Genomic DNA, 21,263 nt, shown 5'->3' on the forward strand with positions numbered 1-21,263 from the left:
TGCTGTCAAAGCAAGAACTCTGATTTTGAAATAAATGCCACCATAGCAGTGTGCAAAGAAAGTCAGTTTTACAGCTTGCCAGAATGGCAAGCTGTATAGTTGCCATGTACTTGCCCAAGAGTCATTTTAATTGGCCTGAAAATAATATTTTGATGAACAGGATTGATAACAGTTCTTCTGTAACTTCAATTCCCCAAAAAACTTCACTTGCCCATCAGGCAAGTTAAGATGATAGCAAAATCCACCAACCCTGGGCTATCGGACACAATTTTCTTTGCACACTTGCCTTGAATACATGTTGCCCTTGAATAAATGCCACATCAGAAACGCCAAAAATTTCATAAAAAGCGTTTAATTGAGTTAATACGGTAAGTCAAGAAGCATCCAAGTGATAAAAACAAAGACACAGAAATGCTTTGGAAAAAACTCCGACCACTAAATAGCTATTTAAATGAATTCAAAACTGATTATGTCATTTGAACATGCTTTTAACAAACTGGCCCATTATGATTGAGATGTGTTACTATGACAATACAATTGACAGAAAATTAAAGACTTCATGTTCCACGAGTGAAATTTACAAAATAAAAAAAATGCTAATTTCTTAAGAGAGTTCTTTTAAATGATGACACCATAAAATTTCATCCAGAGACTTGAAAATTAGATCAGCATTTCATCTGTTTAAAATGCCTCAGAGTAGTTTAACACATTGTCTAAACCCAATATTTTTCAACTTCTGTTAAATTTTGTTTACACTCTGACTTAGGGACTGTTTATATGAGATGAGCCAGCCCAGCTTGCTTGTTTCCTGTTAAAAATGTTGTTGTGTTTATATGAGAAGGTGGGCTGGCCCACTTGCTGTGATCCCGGTCGCCTGAGCCGAGATAATTAAAAGTGGGACAGCCTGCCTCCCCATAAATTAAAAAAGGACAGACTGCAAATTGCTGTTGCTTGAAATATCTATAATATGTAACTGCTCACTAGCAGGACATCTGCAATAAAAGGAATTGCACACAAAAACAACAATTATTTTATGAGGAAACAAGGCATGAGCCGAGCCAGAGGGGTAAAATGGGCCAGGCCAGCTCAGCTAACCAGGCTATCTCACCTCATACAAACAGGCCCATAGAAAAGGTGGGGGGACACCTGGAATGATGTTTTTTAAATGCAGAGAACACCATAGAAGAGCCCCAACCCTGCATTCCTAGCCCAAGAGTAAAATCTCTTCTTCCCTGCCAGCAAAGTCTTGTTTGCTTTCCTGCACTTCCAAAACCATACATCACGGAATTGGAGTCCTTGCTAGCATGGGCGGGGGAGGGGGGGGGGCACTCCCTTATTTAAGTCACAAAGGTATGTGCCACCCCAAAGGGTAGGGGTTTCGCCGCACTTTGATCTGAAAACAGGTATAGACTTAGCTTATTTTGGTCAGGAATTGGATATGGTTTTCAAGCGAACCACCGAGAGTGTATGAACGTATGAATCATTTCAGTTCCAAATGACTAAGAACGAAAGAAAAACATGCAAATTCAAAAGGGATTTTAAGAAATCTTTTTGGTTGCTTTTCTAATCTACATAATCATGATGAAACTATTTCTTAGAGGCCAGGTCTGAAATCGAGGATGGATTTTAGAGGCCAGGTCTGAAAACAGGTGTGAATAAAGACATTCTTGGTCTGATATAGGGTCAGAATTTGGAGAACTGGGAAGTACCAACACACCCCCACCAAGAATTCCCAAGAGTATGCCCCCCCCCCCCCCCCCACCTTGGCACCTTAGCATCAGGGAACCTCTCCATTTGGAAATCACAAGAGTTTGATACAAATGAACTGCCGAAGACAGGGGCAGCCTGGGTTAAGTCAACTAGTTCATGCTGAACAAAACAGTTTAGTTACAATCCAGCGCGTTTTTCCCCTTCAAAAATAAGACGGCATTTAAAAGTCTCTCGGTACTTCACAATCAACGATTCAAACAAGTAACAACCGTGTTTAGACTGACCTGAAAAAACTACAGTGTAACTACGTTCCAATGCGCTTGTTCATTTCACTGAATTCCAAAAGGGCTTTCGTTAGGGCAATCAGTATTCAAAAGCGACAAAAATGTCGGAAGAGTTACTTTAAAAACGGACCATACGCAACTATCAAAACATTTTAATGAAGGAAAACTGCAACGGAAAATCTTCTAAAACCACAAAGTGAAGGAGCTGAAATTCAAATTTACACATATTCCTGTCTTGGCACTTAAGTGGCTACGCGTCGCAAAAAACGGACTTTGAAAGATGTTATTTTTTAGATGTTGGCACAAATTTGGCGCGTCAGTTTTACTCAACACTTATTTATTTTTATTCGGGATGAGTTGATTTTAAAAACTACTCGTGTTAATATTGACTCGCTATGGTGTGTTATTTCCTTATCTCAAAGTGTAAAAAACACAAATGATTTGCCTTTTAGAGAGATAATACCCTCGAGAACATCTACGCGTGATTATCATGCGTGATTGACACGACGATATTGCAATTTTCCACGAATAATTACTACAGCTTACAGCTACATGCGGACGAAGCAAATATGACAAGTTTGCAAGACGACTTTTCTACACAACATGCAATATAGATCGATCTTTTGCCTAATAAGTTAGTACATAAAATATCTCTTGATCTTTTTATAGGGATCAGCGCAATTTACATGAGCTGCTATGTACAAAGATGTATAAATATAAGCTTATGTTATTACCACCTCAGGAGGTATAAATTTAAATAAACTCCGTGGTGATACACAAATGTATAGTACAAACATTAGCCATTTCCAAAAGGGCATGTATAAATTTAAAACTCACGTTTCAAGGGCGCAAATATAGCTATGAAATACATTGTCGAGTTCACCAAATATTGACTCTCGGTCGGACGAAATTTCCTCCGCTGGCTCAAAGACATCGTCTTCAACCTCCTCCGTATACACATCTGAAAGCGTACATCCACTGCAGAGGTTTTCCCCTGGTGTCAAAGCCGTGCTATTATCAACGCGTTTTGTCCGAGCTTCTTCCGTGACATTGTTATCAAAACTTAACCGTATCACCTTGGGATTTGATGGGGATGCTTCCTCTCTGGTTGTACATTCGCTTGGCTGTAGTGTCGCGAGCCCACCGCAAACAAATGGGTTTTCCTCTGCGTAAATCTGCTTGTGAAGCATTTTCAACGTATTGTTTATCAAAACTGTTCGTCTCAGACAGGCTTCCGGGTCTTCTAATCGCCGTAACTTTTCAAACGTTACCTGTAATATAAAGCGACGTTGATCCACCGGCGAAACTGGAGCGGTTTCGCTTCCTACTACAACATTACTACTGGATTCCTTCCTTTTGATTCCTCTGTCTTTCACGCGATATATATCTATGAAACAGGAGATGAATAAGTAAATAGGTCAGGGCACAAATATTAAGTGCTTTTTAAATAACCCGAGACCCTTTCGAGACTAAACTTTGCAAAATTAAACAAGCGAAGACAAAGGGATCCTGCTTAACTCAAACAATCAGTCAGGCTTGATAGATGCATACGAATTAAGGATGAATATATGCACTCAGCCTTTGGCTGTACTTTTCATGCATAATAAGGTGTTGTTTTGAGATTAAAAAGAAAAGGGGAATTCAATTAGATGTATAAAAATGTACTCACCTTCCTCCCCTAGGTTATTACAAAGAAAATTAAGTTCTTCAGAAGGTGATTCCCATTCGTCCGCAAGCAACGTCTCGTCCTCATCCAAACACTGATCTTCCATCGTAAACGACCACAAACTTGTCATGGGAATTACAAGGGTCATTCCACATCGCCTGAGTAGGACCTATAAATGGTGTGAAAACGTTTTATAAGTATCAAGTAAATGAAGGCATGACTCCGTGAAACCCTACAATAAACCCGAGCGCGACTTTTCTGAAAAAGTTAAAAAATTTGGAACTCGCACTGTCTGATTGTCAAACGACGGCAAAAGGCGAAGGAAAAATATTGACACCGATCTCTCAATTTAGTTTATCGGTGCCACATCACAAACATACCTACACTAACAAATACGAGAGTAAATAGGCTAAGAGATTCCGTAGTTGAATGAACAAACTTCCCCTGTTACTATTTAAAATGATGAAGCTACATCCTTTCCACTTTGTTGTCCTCAAAACACTAATCAAAACCATCAAAATCATTAAAAATGAAAGTTGCTGTAGCGTGCCATTATTCCGGTTCATTAAGACACTCTACGCTTCGCAAATTAACCGACATCATGAGCTGGAAAAAATATCAAAGCTATGAGACCTTGAATGAAGATAAAAAGGAACTAATCTGGTTGTTTTAGCCCAGCCGCGGCAGATGTCTCACAAGGAATTCTGTGCTCCGTTTCACACCGCATCACACCACCACTCCTGTCACAAATCGTCATTTGATTGGCTTTCCATGCATTGAGCGGGCTTCTCTATTGTTCTCTGTGTCAAGAGATCGTCAACACACCTGTCGCTGTTTGTCAAAACGAGCCAATCGGAAGTGTCGGATTCCGGATACACAGTGCCTCGAATACAAATAGTCGCTTTGCGATTTTCTACCCGTTTTACGATCGCAGTTCCTTAATATTTTATACACGATTGTACGCGTGCATTATTTATTCAAGTGAAACCTAGTTGAGCATTGATCTTTTCTATACCAGTTTATTTCTTTAATAACGTGTCACATAATTAACTCATTAAAAACTTTTAGCTGCTGAAATTTGGAATTGCCAGGTATATTGTTCTGATTATTTTATTCAAATTTTGGACAGACCTCCGAGTCTTGGAAGCAGAGTGCATTTTTTTTTTCATTTTTATTTCAGTTTTGAAGGAAGCGGCCTGCATTGTTTTGTCAGAATTTTATGAGACTGAGTTTTTCTTTAATCGAAATCGCATGCAATTATATATTATAAATATTGTAAAATAATGGCACACGCTAGGTTTCTTCCGTCACTGACATTTAATAAAAGAAATTTACACTGCAAATGGTGATTTGCGCCCAAAGATTTGTTCTACAAAACTGTTTAAAATATTTACAGAGTACGCTAAAAATTGATCCTTCAAAACGTTTTGCTGCGAACAATACCGGAAATTTTGAGGTGAACCGTCAGTCTAATATAATATTTTGCCTAAGCAATAAAATGAAATACACACTCAGTGCTTGGACTGAGTGAAATGTACCGAATTATATTAAGGCAAATATTAAAAAGACAGCAAATACAAACAATTAAACGTCGACGACGTGCATAAGTGAGTCCTTTCTACTACTTGACGGTTTTTTCAGCTTTGCTCGTAACTCAGGTCTTGTCAAAGATTGGTTTTCGTTATTTTAAATTTATCGTAATCACATATGTCGGAAAAACAATCGCTAAGCGTTAGGGGTGATTACTAAGATGGCTTTTAAACGATCACTAGCTGCAGTCCTCGCTTCGAAAGAGTTCCAGTTTATTTAATGATTTTTAAAATCTTTAAATAAACTCGAAAGTTTCGAATAATTAATTCTGTTAGAACTTGGCTACAACCAATTTGTGTCGAAAGCCGCATTTTCTTTCGGTCGAGATATTGCTCGTCCTCTCAGATTTTGCACATGGCGAAAGCGAAACATCAATTGTAAAATAATTACATGTGAAGGCTACGCGAGAACTTCGTTGAATGCGCGGCAAATCACTTGATCTCGCTAGGATCAGGTTTTGTTAGAAGAGAAGTCATAATAATTTAAATTTATACAAAAACCATCTTTGTTATCTCCCACTTGTTGTAAAGAGAATATCAGTACGTAGTTTTTATGTCCTATCAATCAAAAAAGTGTTGTTACTTTTTTTTTACTAACCCACCTTATCGTTTATAGGTTTCCTTGTTTTGGTGCAAATATTTATCAGATTTTAGACGGAAAACAGTAGTTTTTTCTCAAATCCGTGTGACCGCCTTGTGCAATATTGAAGTCTGGTGTATTTCATTAGCAATTACAGGTGAAAACAATGCAAACCAATAGAATCCCACATGGCGAATAACTTTCACATATGAATACATTGGCAAACAAAAAGGAGATCTCCTTTGTTAAAAATTCATTGTTTGCTAATCTAAGATGTAGCTGTCAGTAACAAAACCATTCGCTATAAATCAACAATATAATATGGCATTAAAATTTAGCACGGAAGATGGAAAGACAGTATTTCGCAAGCGCGCCAAGAATCAACTGAAGAAGTTTCCTATTTTTTGCATTGTTAAATCATGATTTCGATTCCCTGGAATGACGGCATCAATCTCAAGCTGATCGCATAAAATCGTTAATCTACGTTAAAAGGAGAAAATCCCACAGCAGGATTATCTGTTCTTCTGCAGTTTGCAAGGTCTTCAAGCGTAAAAGTCGTAAAATATATTAACTAAAGCTCGAATGATTATAGACAATAGAACAAAACACGAGTCTGTTTAATTAAAAAACCTTATTCTGGATATCATACTAAGTTTATTTAATTGTTCTGCGCAGAACTAAAAAAGTGACAACTCGCGTGTTTGGGTCTTTTATATCCAACAGCGAATTTGCAGTATGAAAGAACTCAGTATATTATCTATTTTAAAAATTGTTGGTGGCAAACGATGCATAGTGAGTCTAATTGTTTTTCGGTAACTGAGAGGAAACTTAAGTATTTTTAAAAAAACCCATTAGTTTCTATGGTAACGTAAGGCACGAGTAATTTCTGGAGTAATCGATATCATTTTACTCAGAAACTAATTACTTATCGTCCATTTATGAGAATTTTCTCTCTTGCCAGCAATTAAAGGTCATGGTCAGTTTTCCCGGGATTAACAGTGGAGACGTTGAAAAATTACCGGCACATGTAAAATGGATTTACAACCTGTAAACTACAATTTACATGTTTTGTAAATCTATATGACAGTTTAAAAAATTAAATTTACATCAATTTTCAATTTTCCCTCACCACTTAAATTTACTGCAAAAAACATTTACAGTCAGCGTCCTTCGGCAGTAATAGACTGAAGACCATGTAAAAATGTGTAAAATGTTTTACACGAATTTACTGTATCTTCTTCGTAAAGAGCCTGTAAATCTTTCCCTTCGGAACGTGTAAATAACGCGTAAATAAGAGTTTTAGCGAAGCTGCAATATCGAGCAAATATTTGTCATCGTAGACATCATGTAAATCAAGACACTGATTCGGCTCTGTAAAAACTTTGTAAATCGAAAAAGGGAGACTGATTTGACACTGTAAAAACATTGTAATTAAAAAAGGAGACTGGTTTGATAACCTGCTCTTTTCGCGAAGAAAATTTTACGTTCCAAATTTTAGTAAAAGAATAATCATCATGCATCATCGGTTAAAAACCCATGGCTCCGGTTTATTTGTCAAACTTGCAACTGCATGCAAGACGGTAAAGTGCACGCGACCGAATAATCTAACGAGGGCCTGTGATGACACTGGATGAATTTCTCCTCCATGTCCTAGTTTTAGCAAAGCCACCATATTCAACTCTGTTAGGAACATCACTATCCGTCATTTTCTCTTTAGCCTTTCAAAAATTCGTCCGCTGCCAAGTGAAAGGAGCCTAAGTGGGTCCTGAACAGTGATATTTAAAATTTCTGCTATTATAAAAAGTTAGGTACATATTTTATAGTTTTCTACAGATCTTTAAGTGGAGGCCAAGGGGCGCGCTCTCAACTCCCTTCTCATCTCTCCACACATTGCTCTCTCAGGAATCCGCTCACAACTGACTTTGTAGGGGTAACACAATTACTGGTATACCAGTAGTTTCCATTGTGGACCACAACTGGTCGCAGGTTAGCCAGTTCCAGGCTCCGAGATAGTGGTGGAAAGTCGTTCAGAAAAAAGAAATGCGTAAAACGTGCGGGGGCTGTCCAATTTTTCCCGCCGCCACCGCCTCCTTTCTCAAGTCGTGCACGTCTTATTTTCGCTTTGCTCGTTTTAATACGTTCCCACTATACTATCTGAGAGCCTGGCACAGGCTAGTCGCAGGCAAACCAGTTGATCTCCGGACTACCGAGAACAAAACTCGCGGTCTTAAGATTACAATTCCAGCACTCTAACCGCTCGGTCACGAAATCAAGACCAGTAAAATTCTACATAACTTTGGCTCCCCTATACAAACTTCAAACTGAGTGCTTGTGTCTGCACAATACAAACGTGAACATCTGATTCATCTCAGAGGGGCGTGACTAACAACCGGAGCGGGTTTTTCGACCGGATTCAGTTAAGTGTACATGTTTCGTGTTGGTAGCTCCCAGAATTAAATGAGTCACCACCGCGGTCTAAGGGTGCTTTCACACTTAGTGCCCGGGCACGGTACAAAATGGTGCTTTGTCCACACTCTGGGTACCCAAGTTGTCTTTCGTCCACTTTGCTCCGTGAGCAGACGCCATTTTTGCAAAAGGAGCGAAGAAGTTGACTGTGGTAAAACTCCTCGGAACCGACGGAAAGCACGTTCACACAGGGATCAGGTGCCCACTTTAGTGCCCTTGTACCCTGGCACCGGAACCGTGCCTGAATTCTAGCTCGGGTCCTTTAAAAAAGGTGGGTTCACATTAGCGACCAGGGAGTATCATACTCGGGCACCAGTCCCCAGGGACCAAGCGTGAACGCAACCTAGGATGATTTTTCAGGCTGAGAGGTGTCGTCTAAACAGAAGCAAGATTTGAAAAGTTGGCTACCGGTCTGAGTTTTTACTATTCTCACGTAATCAATCCAGGGTTGCTTGCCTTTTGACAAGGAAAATCCGGTTGAGTTGGCCAGTGGCATGGGATAATGAAAAGCAAGTTAGCAGCTAAAAGCCGGAAAAGGAAAAGGGCGGAAAAGGGGTTTACTGCTCAGAGATACTCTGTCATTTCAATGGATGAACAAAAGTAGTCGCCAGTTAACAAGTTTCCTGTTTCTAAAACAAACTTTATTTTCTATTCTTTATTCAATCTGTCCTCAAAAAACATTTCAGTTGGTGGGTGAATACCACCACCAAGTTAACATTTTATTTCACAGCAATACTCTATACTAATGTTTTACTCTAATAGAACCTTCCAGGTTTTTTTTAAACTTTTGACTGAGACCAGTTAGTGAAAATCTGTCAACACGACTCAAACTTAGTAAGTTGCCTAATTTTAAGGCGCTCTTTACAGCAGTGCAGATGGATATTTGATTACTGTTATTTAACAAAACTTGAAAAACAAAAAACTGCCGTGTAAGGGTCTATTTTCCTGAGGTATACTTAAGACTTGCCGAGTACTTGCAAACTTCTCTTACGGGAAAAAGAGGAAACACTTACTGATCAGGGATCAAACAGAAAATAACTCCGCCCAGATAAAAGTATTTTTTCAGTTCTGTTACACAGTTAATACATCTCTGAAGTTCAACGGCACTAAAATATTAATAATAAACACAACTGGGGTATTAGATTTCATCAATATCGATATGTTCTTTGCAGTAACTTAAGATTTATGCCACAAATGATGCAAACAAAATTAGCGTCGGGCAGTGATTATTTAAAAATGGTATAGATTATTATCTGATATGATAAGAACTATTTCACACGAACTAGAGCCTTCTTTTAATTTCCACAGCAGAAAGGAATAATTTCTTAACATAATTCTCTTACATTTATAGCCTTCTCAAGTAGATTTAGTCTGAGCTAAGGTGAATATTTAGAAGGCTTAAGCAACCGCAACGGCGACTACAGCAGTACAAAGAGCATTAAATTTTATCCCGATAATTCCAGCTAGCTCAAACCATCGAAGTAAAGAAAGAGAGAGGAAACGTTGGTGTTCCGTGTTCACGTTCTCCATAAAAACGTTGCATTAGGACGTTTCACGCCGTAGTCATGCAGTGACGGCAAAAAAATGTACAAAAATTAACGTGAGGCAAGTGCAGAGTTGCCATTAAACCTATCGCTTCTTGGGCAGGCTTCTTGCAGTCACCGTGTAGGTTGCCTTGACTTTCAAATTCACCTTTTCGCAATCGATTTCGCCCACTTTTATATACTCTATTGTCTATTTTAAGAAAGTGTGACAAGAAAAGGCGAAAAGAAGCGCTAAAAACACTCTTCACTCTTATGGTACATATATCTCATATCTACCGCTATACTAACTATAGCGATATTGTTTAGATTTGAAATCAATATTTTCTCGAAAATAAAATCAACTTTTTCGGCAAACTATTGCTTAATTTCCTAACTACACTCTTCATTTCAGTGAACTCTATTAACTGAAGTTTGACAATTTTTTACAACGAGCTTGGCTCCAACATCATATACTCTCACTAACGAGTAGTGGGTGGCCCTCAATACTCTCACACGACTTGTTGAGGCCAAATAACCCACGTCAAATTTACATTTTTACATTCGGTTATTCAAATGAATCAGTACAGATAAATACTACAACTATTGAGAAACCAATCCCCATATAACAGAGCTAATGACGGGGAAAAAAAGAGGCCGTAGGTCCGACTAGAAACAACAAATGTTTACCAAGACTGCTCCCCATAGTGTAACACAAGGGCCTGGAGTAAAAAGTACAGTAAAACGCCCCTAAAACGGTCACCGAGGGGGCCATAGAAAGCGCCCGTGTCAACGGGGCATCCGTATTAAACAGGTTTAATTTAGAGAAAATGTAAGGGCTTTCTTTCCTCAGGGACAACCCAAACTGTCCGTAATAGAATTAGATGTCCCTAAAGAGGGGTTTTACTGTAGCAGTCATCTGGTCTCACGATGTTCAACATCTCAGTATAATCCAAGGAATTTAAATAATTTACAACTTTTTTCCAGCAGATATGTAAATGACAGCAAAACCAAAAGGGGTGCAAAGTTTCTTACTTGGCGATTCCTTAGCTGATGAAGTAAAAAGAGAGCAATTTCAAAGCCGAAAGGAGACAGTTTCTGAAAAGAAACACAAGTTTTTCGTCGCAGCATGGTAGACTTCAGGTGGAAGTTGTCTTCCTACGACGTTGAAATTGCCTTCCTTCTTCCTCTCAAAAATTACCCCTAGGCTCGATACCCGTCGCACCTTCGGGTCCGATCTTATTCTTCCCCGAGAAGAGACGAGTGCGGGCTCATTCTCTGATCAACGGCTGCTAATAAGGTCTACAATATCCCCATTATCACATCACAGACACTAAGGGTCGGTTATTTACACGAATTCTAACTTACACCGCGGTTTAGCAAGTCTTTGGACCTTCAGATCTCTTCCTTAGTGGTTCAATTTAAGAAGACAAATGTTTGTCTCGTGTAAGTCATATGCGTTCATGAAACTCTTCACAATAAATGGTGTTAAGCAAAAACGTTTGGCAAACTGAAAATCTCTTAGAACGGGCTTTTTTTAAGCACTGGCTGAATTCCGTTTATGTAACTGACCCTAAAAGTTTATAAACATTAAAGCATAAAATCAGCGTAGCTTTTAAAAGAAATCTACAATGTGTCAACAATAAAAACAACTAACAAAACATTACTTCTTTTTGTACTAAAAATAAAGTATTCAGTGACGTCAAAGAAGACCAACTGTGGAGCCTGGCACTATGGGCCACTCGGCACTCTCTAGGTCCCAGACCTTTACCTCCATCCCTTGTTTGCTAGCCGGCCCGGTTTCATTGACGTTACAAGTTATACCCTTTTGTCGGATGATAGCGTTGATGTAGCTCGCCATGAGAAGAGTGATTTCAAGAATCTGCAATGATAAGAACGTCTGCATCAAAAGAAGGCTTCAACATGTTAACGACATATTGCCATAGCTGCCGGAAGTACATCTTACAGTCCGTTTTCAGTGAGTGGAAAGGAGCAAGCTGTAACGTTGAGACGGAAGACAGCAAAATAGAAGAAGACGAACCGGGAGAGAAGCCTCTCCCTTTACGAGCAATCTTTTATTGTTCTTCACGCCTTCAAGGGGTATCACACGACACAAGAAGAGAGGGCGCCAATCAGACTTCTCCGGTAGACGCCTTCGTTTTTCTCAAAATACGGATTCGCTTGATTCGCCACAAACATTGAAGAACAGTACGAGACTGACGTGCCTTATGAGTTGATCTTTGAGCGACGACTCACAGACGGTGGGTAGCCTGCGTACAGACGTCTCCTATCAAAGGAAACACTGGGGAGACGTCTGCACGCAGGCTAATACACGGGTATAACTGACATTACTAAAAACTCAATCATTGTATAATGCAATTCTAGAGCTCTGATTGGCTTAGCCATCATGGTATATTTAACAATTATTCCACGAGGGCGCGTTGGATATGAGATGATACATAGCCAACGAGGCGCGTAGCGCCGAGTTGGCTATAATCATCTCATATCCAGCAAGCGCATGTGGAATAACTGTTTTATTAAAAACGCCCACAATATCTCGTTGAATCTCCCCGACTAAAACAAACCGGAAAAGACACGGGACTTCCGCTATTCACATGTCACACGTCTATCAAAACTGTCAACGCGCGAACGGACTCGCCTGTAATGCATAAATGAAAAATCAAAACATTGTTGCGATGAACATTAGTTTTTTAAAAAGTCATCGAGATTCTAGGATTTTACAAAGCAGAACAGCTAAAAAAACCTGGCAGATAATGTGAAGGAAAAGAATTTTTAAGTGACAGCGGTCGAAATTACTGTGAATTTGGATTTTCGGTGTAGTTATAAAAGTAAGAACAACGGGGAAAAACTATTACCTCGGTCGCTTGTTATGAAGTTGTTTGAAGCCACAAGTTGGTTTTGCTGAACGAGAAAAGAAGCTATACTGCCGCCTCGATTGCTCTAGTGAATGGCTGCATAGCCTGTATTTGTAGCTGGTTACTTGTGATTTATATTCTTGATGTCGGATAAACAAGCCGCGGTTATCTATCGGCGAGTGACTCGATCGACGAATGGCTTCGCGATCATGACGAAACAGCACTTGTCTTCTTTCGTAGCTGGTCAAGGTACTTTAGTTCCATGTGTTTTCATGTGTTTTTCGACAAACTTTCAAACAAGCTCTTGTGGCTTTTTTTGTTTGTTTTTGTCTTTTTTCTTTCGATGAAATTGCATTTCTAGTATTCTAAGAAATGAATTAAAACAATTTGCTTCGGGCGCCGTACTATCCTTCGCGAAAAAAAGTCTCAGCTAGCTTCCAATTTTAAACTGACGCGTACACCGACCATATATGGAGAGCATGGTATAATAGCTCATATACCATAACGGCTAAGCCACTCAAAATGCTAGAATTGCATTATCCAATGATTCAGTTTTTAATAAAAGCCATTATACCATGCCCTCCAACTGTGGTAACCGTACGCGTCTGCCCAAAATTAAAAACAAGCTGAAAACCGATTGTTTTTACAAATAAAGTCGGAAATAATTCTCGATATTTTGTGGCGTTTTAATAACACAATTATTCCACTCGTGCTTGTTGGATACGAGATGATTAAAGCCAACTCATATCCAACGCGCACTCGTGGAATAGTTTTAAATATCAAATTAAGTCTGACACAACCTTGCAAAGGACACTCATACGGTCCCAAGAGTGTTTATTTTAGACAGAGTTGAGCTGGCTGTATTTAATGAGCTGCAAACCGTTACCTTTTCTCTTGACATCACAAACAATAGTCTCTGTGTTCCTTGCTCTACTGTAGCGCCGCCACGCATGATGGACTGGTTCACCACTAACATGAAGTCATCTTTCCATCCTCCAAACGTCACTACTGATTTATACCGGTACCGACACATTAAGCGCTGAAAAAAAATCAACACACAAACTGAAGGCCAGTACAGTAAAATCCCGCATATGAGAACCTAGAGTTTTCGAGGTGAGGCTGAACAGGTTCTTATATTTCAGGGTAGTTTTTCACAGTTCAGGCATACAGTTTCTAAGAAGAAATCTCACGAATACAAGTGAATCTCTCCCTTCTACCCGGTTCAAAGTTGTCTTATAATTTTTGACAACGATCCGGGAATCCTTCGAGTCTTTTCGTAATTGATTGTAGCTAAGCAGGATGAAGAAAGCAAATCTATTTTTCTTTTCCTGAGTGGGTGATCGTGGTGTTCTACCACAAGATCGCCAGACGAAACACTCGTTCACTCAAAGTTCTTGTGTCCTCACACCTACCACTGTCATTTCATTATGAAGAGCGACATTTACCACCAGAAAATTAAAGCTAGTTGTATTTAAGTGAATGAACAGGACTATTTTCAGACCGTTCTTGGTAAATAACGAACTAACAACAGACTTACCAAGCTTTGCCCTTCCAGTATACTAATGCTATCCTCCTCCACTGCTAGCCAAACCGGCTGGCTACTCTCTGTTTGAGGTCCTCGCTTTTTAGCAGCTGAAACTGTATGCTTTTGCTGTAAACGAAGAGACAGTCTGTCAGTGCCGTTCATAAAAGGCGTATAACCCAATTCCCCACTCCAAAACTATAAGGGCCATGGGTACAAGCTTTCGGTGCAACGATTTCTGGGATCGCTGGGTGGACAAGCGTTAATTATGATTGGTCGATGGTATCTAAGACAACCACTAACCAATCATATGTAACGCTTATCCGCTCAAACTATCCCAGAAATGGTTACGCCGAAAGCTTGTACCCATTCTCCTTATAGTTTCTGGAGTAGGGAATGACCCAATTATTACTTGATGAAAGGCAAAGGTTAAAATTAAGTAACATAGTTGTAGTTCAATTTCTGACTGAGCGAAAAAAGGTCAAGAAAAGGTGTTTCATTTTAAAGCCAACCACAATGGCTATGCTGAGCACACTGAATTTCACAGGTTCAACGCTTTTGCGCCCGCTAGTTTTTTGGTAGCACATCCATTTGAATCGCTACGACTGCTAAAAAAAGTACAGGGATCTGTTTTATGGGTGCGATCAAATGAAAACCTTCCTTCACTTTACAACCATAAGAAGGTGGTTTTTTCTCTTATACCTGTGCCTGGAATAACTTGCAGCCAAAAAACGGCCATCTGCGTGCATTCTCCAGATACCTATCAACACACTCCCTTTGGTTCCAGCCATGCAGTGTCGACCACTTCTCGGCCATACGCAAAGTTAGCGATCTGACAAAGAAAGAAAATAAATCTTTTGTCAAAAATGCGTCACCGGGCGATAAATCCCACAGGACAGCGGAAAGGTTCGTACAAAAAGGAAAGGCAACACAAACAAGGGGAAAGGTTCAAAAAAGAGACCGGGTGAAACGGCCAGAGAGCAGAGAAAAGGAAAAATAATAGGAAACAAGCCCACAGAACCTAACTGACCAGAAACTGAAGGATAGTCCGCAAAAAAGAGGAAAATCCGGAACAAAAACAAAAAAGCCTTTAGCAACAGTGAAACACTGGTAAACAATAAAGTCCGGCTGATCTCGGTATCGAAACACGAACTATGAATCAATCACTAACGTTGAATAATTTCTTACCGCTTGCCAGTTTCTTCTTTCAACGTCTTCGCACAAAACTGAGAGATAACCATTTCAATTCTCGTGCTTGGTAGCGAATTTGTATGAGCTCTGTAGTCACCGTAAGTGATCTAAAATGAAACGTTATATCATGATCAGACATAAACTGAAGAAAACAGTCGATATACAGGTGCCTCTCTTAAAGCTCCTACAAAGCCTCCAAAGCAGCGTGAGTGCTGTAATTCGTTCGGGTTTTTTATGAACAGAATACCGTATTGAAAATCTAACGCCCACCTACGCGATCGCCCTTTATGTTCACCCTCAATCCTAAGCTTCTTTTAACAAAAAGAGAGAAAATACTAACCATTATGCACAAAGACGGTAAAAAGAAAAGTTAATTACCTGAGCCATCAGAGCAGCAAACTCCAGCGCCATCTCTTTGCTTACTTGAAATCGGCCTTTTACAACATTAGCATTTGTCTGCAAGAATTAAAACCATAAATAATTATCGCTGAAAAGAAATAGAACATTGTAGTTTCTAAAGCGACTGCTTATATACTTAAAAAGTTAACAAATACACCGAAAGCTTTCACCATTTGCAGTACAATACTTATGTAAGTTTTCAGTGGTCGCCTAGTTAGGCAAGGGTGCCAACAAAATAAAATTCGAGTTGGAACTGGCCAGTCCCTCACGCAGAACGCAGACATTATCCGCCATCATGTTATATGATCGATTTAACTATTTGCAAAAGGTTAAGGTTTAGGTTTCCTCTATAAGACAAGCTATCACCAGAACCCCAGGCTCAGCCAGCTGTAGTTTGTCACCGGGAGAGAGTGTCATGGGGCTCAATGAACAAAAATGTGATTTTTTGAATTAGTTGTTGCTAAAATGTACCTGCCAATTGATAGAGGTTTTGACCGGAAGTTCAGTTTATACTTTCGCAATAAAGTCACTGGGCGCCTCGTCGTGCAAAAGATAGGGCGGAGTCGTTTAAGCTTCATGTTATACTCCAGCTTTACTATTTTTATTATTAGCTGATTCTGTGATAAAAATTCCTTGTCCCCCGAGCTGGAGTCACTCTTAGACCTCATGAGATAAGCATATTACATGAGCACAGAAAAATAGAATTCCTCACCTGAAGAACTAGGAAAAATCTCTCCTTCTCAGTCTCTGTGCTGCTGAGGCTCTTAAAGTGTAATCTTAGGAGAAAGATAAAGTACAAAACATCAATTACAGACCCGTTTGGGTGATTGCCTGAAAACGCCGTTTGCTTTGTGACCTAATAGGGACGCAAGGTGGCGTTTTTAATATTGGATTTGTCGAACTTAAACCGTAAAGGAGGAGGTGTCTATATGGCATATGCTAGACCACTGAAAGTCTGCATTTTTATGAGCCAGTCAGGTCTATGATTAAATGTCACTGACACAGACTATCCTTTTGATAGTCATCAAAACCCATGAACGTCACCGAAAAGCCCACCTTATAGCTCTTTCTGAAAAATACCACGATAACAATCTTTAATGCGCGGGTTTAGCCTCGTCTAGGTTAGTAGATGCAGTTATTTTAGTGCCCTTCGCTGAAATAGCATACAAATTGTACAAAATCTGATACTTTGCAGGTGCAGCTCGAGCCAAGACCCTCCTGAATATGTCCAACGACGTCTCTAACCCGGCACATTAGAGAGTACTATGGTATTTTTTGGAAAAGCCTACTCTGTCAAACAAAAATTCTCTTCGAGCGAACTTCCATTATTAATCACCTGTTTTTGTACGACAGTTTGATGACCCGACTCGTATCCAGTCTCCCCTGGCTCTGACGCATGGCTTGTTCCCATTTTGATATCACATCACACAGCTGTGTAACGAAAAAATAAAGGAAAACGTATTCTGTAACTCACAGAGCGAAAAGAAACGCAATCACCAATTACGCGAACTTCAATCAATCTTGTTTACTGAGAGACTTCAAAGCCGAGCGATAAAAATATTCCCTTCACTTCCTGGGTAAACGACAAAACGTTTTATCGCCACATAAGTAAGTTTATAGATCATCATTTCGCGATTAAGTGAGCTATAAAGGGTGTCAATCTGTGCATAGAAATATTACATATATCACGCACGAATTTGATGCTGCTCAAATTTGGAGACAGACAAAGGACCTGTCTCGTCTGCTGGTAACTGATACCACTATATCTCGAATTTATGAAGGCATGCTCAGGAACGTTTCTTGCAATACCAACCTTTACACTGGCTTGTAAGCAATGTTCCACTGCGTTGACGGGGTTATCTGTGAAAAGCGCGAACCCACTCTCTGGAGGAGTACGAATACCCATCATCTGAACGAAAGTAATAAAACTTCTATAAATTTATTGGTAACAACTGGTGAGGGATTTATCAAGAAAATCCTAGAATTCACAAAAGGGTAAGACTACAAGACAAAGCCAAAAGACAGAGCTTGTGAGTCAAACCGAACGCACGACCATAGGGAAACAGTTAAGTCGTAAAAGGCACCGTAAGAAGCATAAAGAAACTTGTAGCAAACTAAATTAGAGCTGTGCTCTAGCAGCGCCCAGTGGCCCCTGGCACCTTACTTTGCGTTTGGCTCTTGGGTGACTAGGAAACTAAGGCTTAGTTTTTTCATACCCAATTTTCATGCTGAGCACCCTCGCTCTCTCAGGTTTAGAGAACTGGAGTCAATTTAATAAAACCTTTAGAAGTATGGCCAATGTTAGAGAGTCTCAAAACAATAGCTACACTTGTAAATTACACTTGTAAGAGTTATATTTAATTGACCCCTAGGCTCCCTTCGTATTTTATTAGAGCACAGCCTTGTAAATTATGACACACTCCTCCACACTGTGAAGATCAACGACAAGAAAGGTGCCTTGCCAAACCAGGTCGCAAGTATCCAGCTTAACATTGACAACCACTTCTCGAACAGCCCTTTGTTACGGCTTTAGAAATAGTTGGTTAAGTTGAAAAAAAAAACGCTCTTACATGTTTAAACGTAAATACTTTGGAGTAAGGGTGAATTTAATGTCTATTTACACCATAGATTTCCATTTCCATTGACAGAAAGCAAGAACATGCCACTACAACTTACTCTGTTGATTGTCTCGGAGAATTCTTGAACTGTGGTCGAGCCATCAAAACCAAATACCTGGAATTATAATAACAAACCGAAACATTAGCTTTTCTAATACACCATCCTCAAGTGGTTTTAAACTCCTACGACTTAAGATCTGAACGATTTCGTAAAACCCCTGATCATGTTGTGTTCTTAAGTAAGAAAGCTTAGTACAGGGTTCATACAGATTTTTGGATCCAAAATTCAAGACTTTTTGCAGACTTTTTCCCAAAACAATACTTTCTTTTTCCAGACTCAAGATTATCAAATAGGTGATCAATAGAGAACTTAAAAACAAAACACAGGAACAAAGCTTTTTTCATGATGCGCTGCAAACGTACAGTCGAAATTGAATAGGAGCTGACCAAAACGAAAAAAATTACTTATAAAGCACATGTTGTAGCTTTGCAAACAGAAAAACTCAAGACTTTTCACCACTTTTCCAGACACCATCTCCATTTTCCAGTCTTTTTCAAGAATTAAAGACTGTACGAACCCTGTCAGTACACACCATCCACGTACTCAGGTGTTTTTTAGTGGATACTTCAGGCGCCATTAGGCGAAGGGTAAACCGTTGATGAAATAAGGCCACGCTCAGTTCACACGGCACCGGACGAATTTTGGACCGGCTGAAAAAGGTGACCGGAAACTTCATTCACGCGGAACCGTTCAATATTTTCGCACTGTTCACACGGAACTGATGAAGCAGGTTAAATTTTCACTTTGTCACTGATTTCACCATCTACCTATGTGCAGAGAGCTACTTTAGCAAATCCAAAATGGCGTCTCCTCGCTGAGTTACCACGCAACCGTGCAACCACACCTTTGTCGTGGGAAAATGTAGCCGGTTATGGTGCTAACACTTTCGACCGTACCGGCTAAAAATAATATATCTATGTTGGCGCTCAATTTTTAACGACTAGGTATCTAAATTTTGGACGACTGTTGGCATATAGCGAATCGACCACAAAACCGTGCGAAAACCACTCTTTTTGTGGGCAAACCCGCTTGTTTACACTTGGCCCTTTAGTGCACTAGTGAAACAATACTTTAATAATAACAGACCAAGTCGCCCAACGTTTGACTTACTTGAGTAGTGCCGTCAATAAAGTGAACTGGAATGCTCATAGAACAAGAGTGATCATATGGCCTGTGGAGAAGAACAGACAACACCTGCAGAAAAAAGACCATAAAATGAATAAGAAACAAATGCACTGAATCATTTATGTACACTAAAACTAAAAGGAAGGGAACAAAGGAAAAAGCAGTCTTACTGAGCAATCCATGCTGCATAAAAAATATTGTAGGACGTTAAAGCCACAAAGAAGCGACTTGAAAACATGAGCATTTCTCTTTTTCTATTCAAGTTTTGTGAGGACAGTGGTCCATCCTCTATCATCTTCAGAGAAGAGCTCGCTAAAAATAGTGTAACGATCGAGAGGGCACCATCCAATAAATACGAACGCTATCAGGCTACATCTTGGCTTGCCAGATTTCGTGCGCACATGCAAGTTTAAACGGCGCCTCGATGAACGGAGAGGCCTAACGCTCAGCGAAAGGAAATCTACTAAAGCAATTGTTCAATTCATACTATCGTCTTTTGTTTCACTACATTTAACCATTATTGGTGCGGACTAGGCAAGTCTTAGTAGAGTTTTTATTACTACAAATTACCTCCATTCTTGATGGTCTTGCCTCTCTTTTCCCGTTAACCAACGTTCTTTCCAAGCTTCTAAGGCAATAGGTGGCATATTTTCCAAGCTTTGTTCTACAGAGGAAAACAAATGATTTGCAAACCGCATGTTTCATATGAGATTTCGAGCCAATACCCTTGAAGAATCCCTTTCCTAAAGAAGATCTTTAGAAAAAAACGTAAAATATCACGCACTTAGCTGCTAATTAACCCGAGATCAGGCCCAATTTTAGCGGTTCTCATACATTCTCTCTAACGGCTTCCGCTAAAAATTGGGCCTTGCCCGCCGGAATGTTATTTACAAAGCGAAACGAAAATAGAGCCTGATCTCAGGTTAACTACTAATATCCTATACAAACATTCTCATTGAGACCATATGTTTCACACGAAGATTGTAAGTAATTCTATTATGTAGGAGCCGGAGGCAGCGTGGCCGATTTGCAATCCGGAGGCCCCGAGGTCAAGTCCCGCCCAAACAGCTAACTGGATTTGTTGTCGGTAGTGCCCAGCTCAAAAACTCGGCTACCCTTGTAAGTACTAGCCAACTAGTTCAGTTGTCTTCGGCCAGTTGTGATTCTTAACCCGGCCTGCTATGTTTAATTTGAATTATTTGCCTCCTACTCTCTGAAAAGCCCTTTAAGGGAAGAGGAATATTAAGTATTACTGGTAATTTTATTCAGTGATAGTGCTCTAAACTCAGCTGGGTCTCATTTTACACCATTTATTTCCAACAACAGTAGAGACTTTTAGATTGGAGGACAAGGACGAGATTCGACTTACAGTTTATTCGCGTATTCTCAAAAATAGGCACCCCGAAAAGCATCATTTTACTTTTTTTTTTTTTACCAAAAATGTTTACTCAGTTACTTTTATTGAAGGACGTTAAGCACTTCTAACATTTGATAACTTGTTTCCGCCACTACGATTTTTCGCTTAAAACCCGTAGTACAATGACGACGGCTACCACGTTTTCCCGCCAAAATGACGCTGATTCACGCCCTTAGTATTGAGAAAATCTCGTCCTAGTAGTCGTCTAAAGGTCTCTAGTAACAGGAAATCATGAACAG

General features: G+C 39.7%; 2 protein-coding genes across 6 annotated transcripts in view; both read right to left on the minus strand.

Annotated features, from left to right (window-relative positions):
- Nucleotides 1–1,357: 1,357 nt before the first annotated feature.
- LOC140943101 (uncharacterized) lies at nt 1,358–5,988 on the minus strand. 3 transcript variants are annotated; one of them, XM_073392160.1, is made up of 3 exons: nt 5,852–5,988; nt 3,664–3,829; nt 1,358–3,381 (listed from the first exon to the last, which is right to left on the minus strand). In XM_073392160.1, exons 2-3 carry the CDS (start codon nt 3,806–3,808, stop codon nt 2,828–2,830), a joined length of 699 nt encoding a protein of 232 aa, XP_073248261.1. In that variant the 5' UTR covers nt 3,809–3,829; nt 5,852–5,988; the 3' UTR covers nt 1,358–2,827. The 3 variants fall into 3 exon arrangements, with proteins under 3 accessions (XP_073248261.1, XP_073248260.1, XP_073248259.1); XM_073392159.1 differs by lacking the exon at nt 5,852–5,988 and adding an exon at nt 4,041–4,287 and having other exon boundaries at nt 1,359–3,381; XM_073392158.1 differs by lacking the exon at nt 5,852–5,988 and adding an exon at nt 4,294–4,442 and having other exon boundaries at nt 1,360–3,381.
- Nucleotides 5,989–9,566: 3,578 nt separating this feature from the next.
- Nucleotides 9,567–21,263, minus strand: part of LOC140943060 (pleckstrin homology domain-containing family H member 1-like) — a 36,138-nt gene continuing 24,441 nt past the window's right edge. For all 3 annotated transcript variants that reach the window (XM_073392104.1, XM_073392106.1, XM_073392105.1), the window contains 12 exons: nt 20,178–20,271; nt 19,593–19,676; nt 18,480–18,536; nt 17,617–17,712; nt 17,140–17,234; nt 16,516–16,579; nt 15,783–15,860; nt 15,402–15,511; nt 14,916–15,045; nt 14,229–14,342; nt 13,578–13,730; nt 9,567–11,697 (listed from right to left, as the gene is read on the minus strand). In XM_073392104.1, coding sequence (XP_073248205.1) covers nt 11,518–11,697; nt 13,578–13,730; nt 14,229–14,342; nt 14,916–15,045; nt 15,402–15,511; nt 15,783–15,860; nt 16,516–16,579; nt 17,140–17,234; nt 17,617–17,712; nt 18,480–18,536; nt 19,593–19,676; nt 20,178–20,271 — 1,255 coding nt within the window. In that variant the 3' untranslated portion in view covers nt 9,567–11,517. The remainder of the gene's footprint in view (nt 11,698–13,577; nt 13,731–14,228; nt 14,343–14,915; nt 15,046–15,401; nt 15,512–15,782; nt 15,861–16,515; nt 16,580–17,139; nt 17,235–17,616; nt 17,713–18,479; nt 18,537–19,592; nt 19,677–20,177; nt 20,272–21,263) is intronic.

Source organism: Porites lutea, chromosome 7, assembly GCF_958299795.1.
Source record: "Porites lutea chromosome 7, jaPorLute2.1, whole genome shotgun sequence".
In the NCBI taxonomy this organism is placed as follows: Eukaryota; Metazoa; Cnidaria; class Anthozoa; order Scleractinia; family Poritidae; genus Porites; species Porites lutea.